At 43.4% G+C, this 10,279-nt stretch overlaps 1 protein-coding gene across 1 annotated transcript; it reads left to right on the plus strand.

Moving 5' to 3' along the window:
- The first annotated feature begins 870 nt into the window (after nt 1–870).
- On the plus strand, nt 871–9,727 carry LOC109756376 (polyadenylation and cleavage factor homolog 4). Its single transcript, XM_020315225.3, has 7 exons — nt 871–1,380; nt 2,445–2,810; nt 2,980–3,093; nt 5,221–5,838; nt 6,823–7,758; nt 7,867–8,398; nt 9,138–9,727. The coding sequence occupies exons 1-6, from the start codon at nt 1,135–1,137 to the stop codon at nt 8,383–8,385; spliced, it is 2,799 nt and encodes a 932-aa protein (XP_020170814.3). The 5' UTR covers nt 871–1,134; the 3' UTR covers nt 8,386–8,398; nt 9,138–9,727.
- The last annotated feature ends 552 nt before the right edge of the window (nt 9,728–10,279 follow it).

The following is a 10,279-nucleotide window of genomic DNA, read 5'->3' on the forward strand; positions in this document are numbered from 1 at the left end:
CAAGTTTTATTACGAAAAACGTCCGACAATTAAACCGGCTATAATGCCGCTATAGTTTAATGGTTGGGTTATGAAACGACCTCCGAATGCGTCCAAATTTGGCAGACGGTCTACCTATAAAATAACATGACCGCACGCCAACTTTCAACTCATTTCGAGAATGTTTAATTCTCACTTAGAAAATAACTTTAACGATGGCGCGACCGCGTGCAAGTGTGTGGTTGGTCTCAGAACGGCCAACGACAACAACGGGGAGAAACGACAATGAATGTTTTATGAAAACATGCGGATGCAATGCGCATGATGCCATGATGGAATGCAACAAGCAAGCAATTAACACGGCTAACACAAAAACATGGAAGGCATCTGGAGCGTCGGTCTCGGATCGTTACAAAGGTTGTGGACGGGTTCCCCTTACAAGTAGGCGACGACGGTGGTGGATGATGACTACTTCTCCGTCGCCATGGTCTCCATGGCCGCCATGGACGATGCCGTACGTAGGACGCGAGTGGAGTCGGCTGGGAGCACAACGACATCAATAAATTTTGGAAGGGGGATGGGATCGAGTGGGAGCACATTGGCGACAATAAAATTTTAGAAGAGAGATGGGATCGAGGCCGAGGGGTTGGGGCAAGATTCGGAAGTGTGTGCATGGGTTGCTGAACTTTCCTTTTTCCCGGGTTGTGCCCTTGTGCGTACGTGGCAGATTTTCGCGCGGGGGGTGAGGGGAGGATCGATCGGTTGAGCCATCATGATAAGGGGGGAGATCGGTAGGTTGAGCCATCATGGCGTTTGATTTTTTTTAGTACTGAAAATAGCGATCATCGATTCGCCAAAAAGATGATAATGCCTTTATTTCCAAACTGCCAAAAAGATGATAATGCCTTTATTTCCAAACTTTTGGTGGGGCTAGCTTGGGAGCAAACATTGCTCTTACTCGGGATTAAATTACGGCAGGTCGAAGACGATCGGGAAAAGGATCACACGATCGTCCCGTGTTACAAATCCCAAATCAATCCCAACTCCTTCCCGGCTTGGCTTGGCTTTGCTTCGCTTCCGCATGCCTCCTCCTCGTCGCCATCTTCCCAAACCCTAGCCCGCGCCGCCCTTTCCCCCGAAACCCTAGATCTCCCTATGGCCTCCGCCGCTGCGGCGGCCCCAGTCGTGGGCCAGGTCGTGGAGCGGTTCCGCGCGCGGCTGCGGGAGGAGGCGGGAGAGGAGCCGGGGGCGGCCGCGGTGGTGGGCGTCTACAAGGAGGCCCTCGCCGAGCTCACCTTCAACTGCAAGCCCATCATCACCGAGCTTACCATCATCGCGGGCCAGCACGCCGCGCTCGCCGCCAGGGGCATCGCCGACGCCATCTGCGCCCGCATCCTTGAGGTGGTTGCTCTCCCTTCCATGCTTTTCCCGAGGGCGGTCATGTTGTATTTTGAGAAAGAAAGGCTTGGGATTTGAGGGCTATGTTTGCATGAGGAGCTGCTTGCTGTGCTTATTCGGGCGATGCTTACCTGTAGATTTCCGCTGGTGCTAGGGTTTGCTCAAAGTTGAGAAGTTTCGTGAAACTACTGTTGAAGTTTGGGCTTGATGTCCTTTACACACCCTTTGTCCCTAGAATAGTGTGTTCACTGCATTTTCATGCGAAACATTTAGATGCGTTGGTGCTCATGTAGTGTGCAATCTCAGAGTTACTGTTTTTAGATACGTTGCTGGTTACAAATTCGACAGCTAGAATTTAGTAATCACAGTGACTTGGATTTAGGAATTTTGAAGCAAATACATGCAATTTGAGTTGTATACACTGTGATCTAATTTGCTCTGTCTATTCTTAACACTATTATTTTTCTGATATAGGGTGCATAGTTGGTAATGTGGTTGAAACCCACCTTGTGCATAGGCATTGCGGTTGCATAATTTGGTTGCCAGATACGGCAACTGCTATTTTGGCTAGGAACTTTTGAGAGGGTGAACTGAATAAAATTAGCAGTGGAGACAGTTAGTTATGATGAAAGCTGGTTTTCCTGGATACTTTATTCTGTTCAGATGTCCTGTTGTCAACTTGTAAAATAGGATTGCAGCCTGAAGTGGAAGTGTTAGGGAATACTCGCTCCGTCCCATAATATAAGAACGTTTTTGACACTAGTGTAGTGTTAAAAACGTTCTTATATTTTGGGACAGAGGGAGTAGTATTTTAAAACTATGGGGATTTCTGGATTGGATGTGAACTAATTAGATGTTACTTGGCAGATATGATTTTGTCTATTTATGTTTGGTGATAGAACAATGTTTCCTTTTTCTTTTCTGAAGAGGGCATTATGCAGCTATAGATGGAAAAATATGAGAGTTAATCCTGGTAGAATTTTTATTTTGCATGCTTGCTTCTATCAATTATCTCTACACCTAAGGTTTCTTTGCATGATAGGCATCATTCTGCAATGTTCTTGCAGGTGCCAGTCGAGCAGAAATTGCCATCTTTGTATCTGCTAGATAGTATCGTGAAGAACATAGGACAAGAATATGTAGAGGACTTTGCCACTCGATTGCAGAAGGTATTTTGTTTTGCATACAGGGAAGTTCATCCCAAACAGCATCCTGCAATGCGACACCTCTTCCGTACCTGGTCGCAAGTGTTCCCTTCTTCTGTCCTTCAAGGGATCGAGGATGAGCTTCAGTTTTCTCCTTCAGAGAATAAGCGTCCTGCCACAACGACTATTCCGCGACAGTCAGAGTCGTTATCTCCTAGGCCATCTCATGGCATCCATGTAAATCCAAAGTATCTAGAAGCGCAACACCAACTCAAGAACGGTACCAAGGTAAGAATATTGTTATATCCGTTAAATGGGACAGTTCAATAATGGCCAATAGTTGGGTGTATTTTTTGGAATTCAAGAATGGTCTTGTTATCCTCTGTGGCTGGCAACCTTTGAGGCTTGTTGCAGATCAAAATTAAAATTGTTGAAGTCAGTGATTTTTAATAATCAGGTGGATCAGCTAGCAACTCGAGGCAGGCAAATGCTTGACGTGGCGGAGGATCATATTAATGGGTTAACAACAAATAGTTTGCGGGGATTTCCTTCCACTTCTTCAAAGCTCCAGGTATTCAGTATTCCATCTGCCCTTTTGCTCCTTTTGTCATATCTTTTCCTTTGTGTCCTACTCCTAGCCTGGCTTCCAAACCTAGGAGCCGTTCTCTGTGTATGAACTAGAGAAGTTGTACTCTTCTCATTTTGAGTAGTTGGTAGTGCTTCCATGCTTTCATCCATAACTAAATTGCACAAATTAAATCGTATTGTCAGTAGCGGAGTACTTGGTGGTAGCAACATGCAAGTCAGACCTTTTGCATTTTTCACCCTTTTTAGGTATGCAACATATCACCTGCCTTGTCTTGGAAATCCACATAACCGAGTATGTTGGGGCTTCCGACTTACAATATTATAAATTTTGGTAGCATAACAGTGTAAACCGAGCCATCAAGGTCATAAGCAAAGCATTACAAGCAGTCAAGCACCCCACATACAGTCTCATCATTCCAAGTTCTTGTGTAGGAGAGCATATGATGTGGGGCAAAGCCTTATTTGATGCTTAATCTTCACAACAAGGAGAGAAAACACAAATAGCTCAAGAAACACAAGAGGATAAACTAGATTGAACAAGTTTCATCACACATGTGCTTTCCAAACACCCAAACAAAGATACACATAGATCCACAAGCAACAAGTAGGAAGTAAAAGCTCTTCCAAAACATCTAAGAGAGGTGGGGCCTTGAGAGACGTTCTTCTCCAAATCCTAGTGGGAAAGGAGGCCTTGGTGCTCCAATTGGTGAATCCTTCTCCCTTAGGATACCTTGGGAGGCTAGGAGGAGATATGATGACCAAAGCTCTCTCAAGGTCTAGTTATATGCTTTGCTAACCCTAATGGGAGTCCAGGGTACAGTATATAGTGTAGGGGCAAAGGAGGGTGGTAGGAGAGGGGTACATGACCTCTTGGCTTGAGTTGCACGCAGGCAGGGGTTGGATGGCGGATAGTCTGTCCGCTGATGCAGGCGTTGCTCCAGCTGGTGCGGTCGGGCATGGAGCGATCTCTAGGAGCCGGACGTCCGGGCTGGAAGCTGGATTGTCCTGGGTCAGGTCGGACGTCCGCGTTGGAGGCCGCAGTCGTCCGGACGTCCGACCGCTATAGCTTCGGCTGCATTTCTTCCTTGTCTCCTCGCTTCTCCTCCACTATGACTTGGCCTTCTCCCCTCGCTTCTTCATGGTCAATTCCTTGGTACCTGAGTATGCATAGAGTCCCAGTTGTAGGTAGTAACCATGTCTCATGGGAAGGCATAGGAAATTCGAAGAGGAGTGAATTCACCTCGGATTCCATGGGTCGAGCCCGTGCTCTAGTCATTGGTCCAATTGGCATTTCGGGTGTTGGCGTAGGATCCATGGTGATGTCGATGGGCTAAAGGTATGATGTTACTTTCCTGATACCACTGGAAGTATTTGAGTTGGTGACGATTGCGGTGGGTGCTACATTTGATCTCTCACCTCCTAGTTCAATCTCCCTTGGTGATCTCTTCACAATAATGATAAGTACAAACAACCTCCTAACAAACATGCACCAGAATGCAAATCATGATTTGGGTCACAACAAATATTGACGAGGGCCATTGCTGGCAGCTGGGAGGAGCTTGTCTGAGCGCAGTTGTGGCTCCAACTCCCAAGGGCTAGGAGCAGGCTAAGCCTGATGACAGCATCTTGGTGTGCTGGTATATCTTTTTTTTTTTCATTTTTAGTAGTCTAGCAGAATACCTGCTTTAGGCTAGTTACGTACATACTGCTTACTGACCCGGCAGTAGTCTGATTGTGCTCCTTCATTGGTAGACACAAGGAGACTGTTTCTATTATAGATTTTCCTAGGGGATAATACATTTATTTGAGATGACAATCATGTGCTATTTCTATTTGTAAACTCTTCCTCTGTTCTAGGTCATTTGAAGTTCTGATAGCTCCTAGCCCATTACCATTTCTTGTTGCTGGGTTGATACAGCTCACTTTCAGTATTAGCTAGATGTCTTCCATCAAGAGAATGCAAGGTCCTTCAGATTTATTTAGATGAAATGGTATCCATATATTTCAGAATGCATTTGACCCTTTCAGTTTTATAACTTACAATGTAGCATGTCATTTCTACTTATAACGCAAGTGTTGCTTATAATCTTTCCTGGAATCATATGGACAGAGATCTATGATACTGTATACTGAAAATCCTGATCAACAAGAAACATTTCAATCACGTATTGGATTGATAAGAAGAGATATGTCCAGATCACCACCTCCTGATGTGCTCCCTAGGAATGCATCCCCAAAAAGACCACTAGAGATGCCGCGGCTGTCTCATTCTGCATTGGGGCATGATCCTAGAAGATTGCCTGGTAGGAATGGTTGGTTTGAACGGCAACGTGCTTTTGAGGATAGTGCACAACGGCCTTCGATGAGCACGCTTGATGAAGAATATAGGAAACAAAGTGCAAGAGAACTTATTGATGCCTACGGAAATTCTCAAGGCAATGATGCTGATGATAGGCTTCCCAAGATGCAACGGCTAGAATCAAATGGCATGGCAAGTAGATCCAGTGCACAAAAATGGCTCACTTCAGAGGAAGAGGAGTATACTTGGGAGGATATGCGTCCAACTTTGTCCCGAAATAGAAACAACATTCCGTCTTTACCTTCCTCTGAAACCTTGAGAGCTGGATTTCCTGGGCCAAACACTGGGCAGCTGGATTCTGATATTGGGATGCGCAGCTGGCGAAGCCAGGCTCCTCGACCAGCACTAAATCTCGAAGACAGGACTGATGTACGCTTGTCTGACCTTTTTTTTATTACGATGAATAGTAACATTGACACAACACTTCTCATACCTTATATCACTTCTCCTTTTTCAGTGATTTTTCTTCTATTGATCTTTTAACCCCTGCTTTGAGATATAATTTGTTTTTCACTTTATCATGATGACAGTTTTATACAACCTAGATCAGCAATTTTTATTATAGTGTGTTTGTAAATTTGATTAATTATACAGTTATGTTTTGTGGAAGTATTCTTTGCAACAAATCATAGATTTCTGGCAGCTAATCTAATTATGTACAAAGATATTGTTCTTACACTTTATGACTGAAAAGGGTATCTGTCTCGTATGGCTTATATGTTTTCTTTCATGGTGATTCCTTTCCTTTTGATGGGCTACATATTTGTCCAAATGCATCTTCAGTACCTGCATACAATGTTAGGGATCACTTGAACAAAACAGACCTTCCACTTCTTCAGCACTTCTTCATTTGGGTTTTGGAACTTGAATGCTATGGAAATGCATATATTCTGTCTGCCAACAAGTTTTTTAACACTCAGGAGTGCATACACCATGCGTAGTAGATTCCAAAGTAGCCTTCTGAAGTTTGAATTCTGAATAGTGCACTTTTTTTTGAGGGAATGCCTTGTGGCTATCTTTATTGATTCTCAAATGGAGTTATGTCGTTTATCATCATGGGCATAGTACAACCAGTAGGGTCTTCATCCCAAACACTAGTTTCAAGAAAAAGGAAACAACTTTTAGCAATGTCATGGGCTACCTCATTTGATTCTCTTGGACAGTGTTCAGTTTTGACTTCAGAGAAACCAGTAGCAAGGATGGTGCAGTCCTGGAATATATTACTCCATTGCCATAATGTTTAAATGCAACTTATCAATATTTAATCCTTTATCGGTTCAACTTATAAGCTAATGTTGTATTGAGGTGGACCCACTTTACTACCTGTTGACTTAGCGTTGGTCTTTATTGCAGCATGTTGACATAGCCACTAGTAGGAGATATCCAGGCAATTTTGGTCTGCACAATGGAGCTATTTCAGAGTACCATAGTTCTGTGAATACCCTTGATCCTGGAAGAATTCTTGCTATGTCAGCTCCACCGTGGCAGCAGACTAATGGCCTGCCTTTGCGAATACAAGCACCTCAACCTTCATCAACACTGAATAGGTTGGCACTGCCCACTGATGTTGAAATGCCTGTCAAGATGTTGGCCACTGGTGGTCCATATGATGCTATGCATGTAGACTTACCCTTGACTAATAGGTCCTCGCCTGCTCCTGCTCCCATAGAATGGCCTCTTCATCATAGTCAACCACCACATAATACAAAAGATATTAGAGGTGCAACAGATAGTCTTGAAGTTAGGCCATTTATCAGGCATGGAGTCAATTCATCTGTATTTGTTCCTCGGCATCTATATGATGCATTGGATCGGAAAACTGTAAGTACCGGTAACTTAGCTCAACCACCATACCAGCACCCAGATTTGTTGTCATCGAGTCAACAGAATCAAGGTACAAATTTTGGAAATCAATCTCAGCCTCATGATGTGCCACAGTTTCATCCTCATTCCCATTCCCATCCTCCGGAGGCATTTAGAAGCTTTGCCCCCAGCATGCCTATAGCTCCCCCCCAAAATCCATTCCAAGGACAAGGAGGTAGTGCAGCAGTACCACCAGTTACACCTCTACCAAACACCTTTTCTGTAACACCTACTGTGCAACCCTATGGTGTGTCGTCAGTGTCTAGTTTTGCTCTGCCACCATTACATCGTGGCCTACCTCCTGCTTTGTTGCAGATGGGTCCATCTTCATCACAAGTTGGTGGGCCTACAACATATTTCTCTGGAATTTTAAGTAACCTTATGAATCACGGTGTAATTACACTGGAGCCTTCTAGTCAACCTCAGGTACTTCTCATGCATGTGTGCATCTTATTACGTTACAGCTATCTAATATTATTTTGTTATGCAGTTAATGCAATGATTTTTATTGTATATGTATACATGTTCATTTAGGACTCTGTTGGAGTTGACTTCAATGTAGACCTCAAGGTGCGCAACGAGTCTGTCATTAATGCTCTGTATCAGGATCTCCACAGGCAATGCAAAACGTGTGGCCTTCGTTTTAAATGCCAGGAAGAGCACCGTGCTCATATGGATTGGCATGTTACGAAAAACAGAAATTCCAAAAATCGCAAGCAATCTTCACGTAAATATTTTGTCACCGTGGGGGAATGGTTAAGAGCAGCAGAAACAGTAGGAAATGATGGTGTTCCTTCTTTCGAGCTCACGGAACCAATCCCTGACAGAAATGAAGAGAAAGAAATGGCTGTTCCTGCCGATGAAAACCAAACAACATGTGCTTTATGTCAAGAGCCATTTGAGGATTTCTACAGCGATGAAACTGAAGAGTGGATGTACAAAGGTGCAGTTTACATGAATGCACCTGATGGTAATATTGTTGGTCTCCAAAGGTCGCATTTGGGGCCTATTGTCCATTCCAAATGTCGATCTGGCCCCAGTAATATTTCTTAGGTGGGCCTAGCTGGTGAGTATCTGTGCAATTTCATGCTGCGACCAAAAATGCAAAAAATGATTTGGAGAACATACCATATAACCCTGATCTTGCAACTTGGCTATATTATATTCGAGACCATATTTTTTGCCTTCTATACAAGGAACTGAGAGCGTAATTTGTCCTGTATTCTAATACACATTCGGCTGTGGTTATATTTTTATTATACGTGACCTAGAGGAGCTAGACAATAACGCTGAATGTGATACTCCTTTATTATCTCACTCATAGTTGATAGTTGATTTACATGCAATATACTCCCTCCGTTCCTAAATAGAAGTCTTTGTAGAGATTCCACCATGAACCACATACGGATGTATACAGATGCATTTCAGAGTGTAGATTCATTCATTTTGCTCCGTATGTAGTCCATAGTGGAATCTCTACAAAGACTTATATTTAGGAACGGAGGGAGTACATGCTTTGTAGCAATATTAGTTCATCAAATACTGTTTCCTTGCATATACATGCTTTGTAGCAGTATTAGTTCATCAAATACTGCTTCCTTTTGGTTGGGGACATTCTTTCTGTTCTGTTTGAAGGGTTGTGATTCTTAATATCTTTGAGTGTTTCTGTCACTTCCATGGTACTATTCATTGTTAGCCTGCTTCATAACCTAGATCTTAGGACGTTCTCATATAACTCATGGCATGATAAGATTCCGTACAAGATGTCGTTCAAAGAGGTAATTATGTTGATTTGTTGATTGCAGGAACCCTTGCCCCATTATTTCAGTTTCTTTGGTTGCGGCTAGACAAGACATGTAAAATTACTGGAGAGATCAGATTTTGGTATGCTTAGTTTCCCCCCTCTCCTGGCAACAGTTTGAATAGAATGTTAATGTGACAATAGTAGTGTAAAATTGTAAAATACTTGTGTTTTAGTGATGGAGCATGAGTAACTTGCTCTGCAGTCGCCACAGTTGTCGCCTGCTGCTTTTACATTAATAGATATGGAATCCTCTTGATCTAGGATGACATGCATACCCTTCATGAACAGGCGAAACAAACATGCTCCTACCCTTTTCTTGTCCCCTTCCTCTTTGCAATCTCATATGCAGGACAATGTCAGCCCATGAGTGCTGGTAACTTCCGAGAAAACCCAGGACGAAAGAATCAAGGCATCCGTCAACAGCTCTCCTATACTAATAGATGAGCAAGATGTTGCTGTTATTTCTTTGGTTTGTCTTTCTTTGCACGTCTCTGCATTGTAACAGTGTGTGACAATAAATTCTTGGTCGCTTGTATAACTCCACCCTCCTGGATTGTCTGCTGTTAAAGAAAAAACCTGTTTGTGCAATATGTTGCTATGTCTTTTTGTAGGGAGCATTTTCCTTAGAGTAAAATGCATCATAGGTCCTATAACTATCCAAGGTGTGTCACTTTAGTCCTATAACTATCAAAGTGCAGATTTGGGTCCCAAAACTATTTTGAGTCGTTCACTGCAGGTCCTATGGTCGCCCCAGCCGTGATTGTTGGCTGACGTGTCACCTGGACCAGTGCCAGAACGACCCAGGGCGCGTGGTGGAAGATTTCCCGCCATTGGTGGTTGATACATTTTGCAATTTGGTCCATCAAACTGTTTGCTCTCCAGCCGCAGCCCTCCTCTCTGCAATCTCATCTCTCTTTCATCAGTTCTGCCATGTTTGGAACAAGCTCGACGGCAGCAAGATGTAGCAGGAACAAGCCAGCGCGGCAAATGATCATGCAAATGACAAATGAATATATATTTCACACCATCTCTCTAAGATTACAAATGATAAATGATACTTGGTCTGGACAATCATAGAAGAGAGAAATGATGTTGCAACTTAACAGGCAAATATATAGATGAGAATTGCCACAATTCCAGGAA

Source organism: Aegilops tauschii, chromosome 7, assembly GCF_002575655.3.
Source record: "Aegilops tauschii subsp. strangulata cultivar AL8/78 chromosome 7, Aet v6.0, whole genome shotgun sequence".
Lineage (NCBI taxonomy): Eukaryota > Viridiplantae > Streptophyta > Magnoliopsida > Poales > Poaceae > Aegilops > Aegilops tauschii.

What these genes read in the sequence shown, in the direction of transcription:
- LOC109756376 (XM_020315225.3), top strand. Translation starts at nt 1,135, where the DNA reads ATGGCCTCCGCCGCTGCGGCGGCCCCAGTCGTGGGCCAGGTCGTGGAG. An exon ending in AACTCAAGAACGGTACCAAG is followed by an intron (nt 2,811 to 2,979) that starts GTAAGAATATTG and finishes TTTAATAATCAG; the next exon opens with GTGGATCAGCTAGCAACTCG. An exon ending in ATCTCGAAGACAGGACTGAT is followed by an intron (nt 5,839 to 6,822) that starts GTACGCTTGTCT and finishes TCTTTATTGCAG; the next exon opens with CATGTTGACATAGCCACTAG.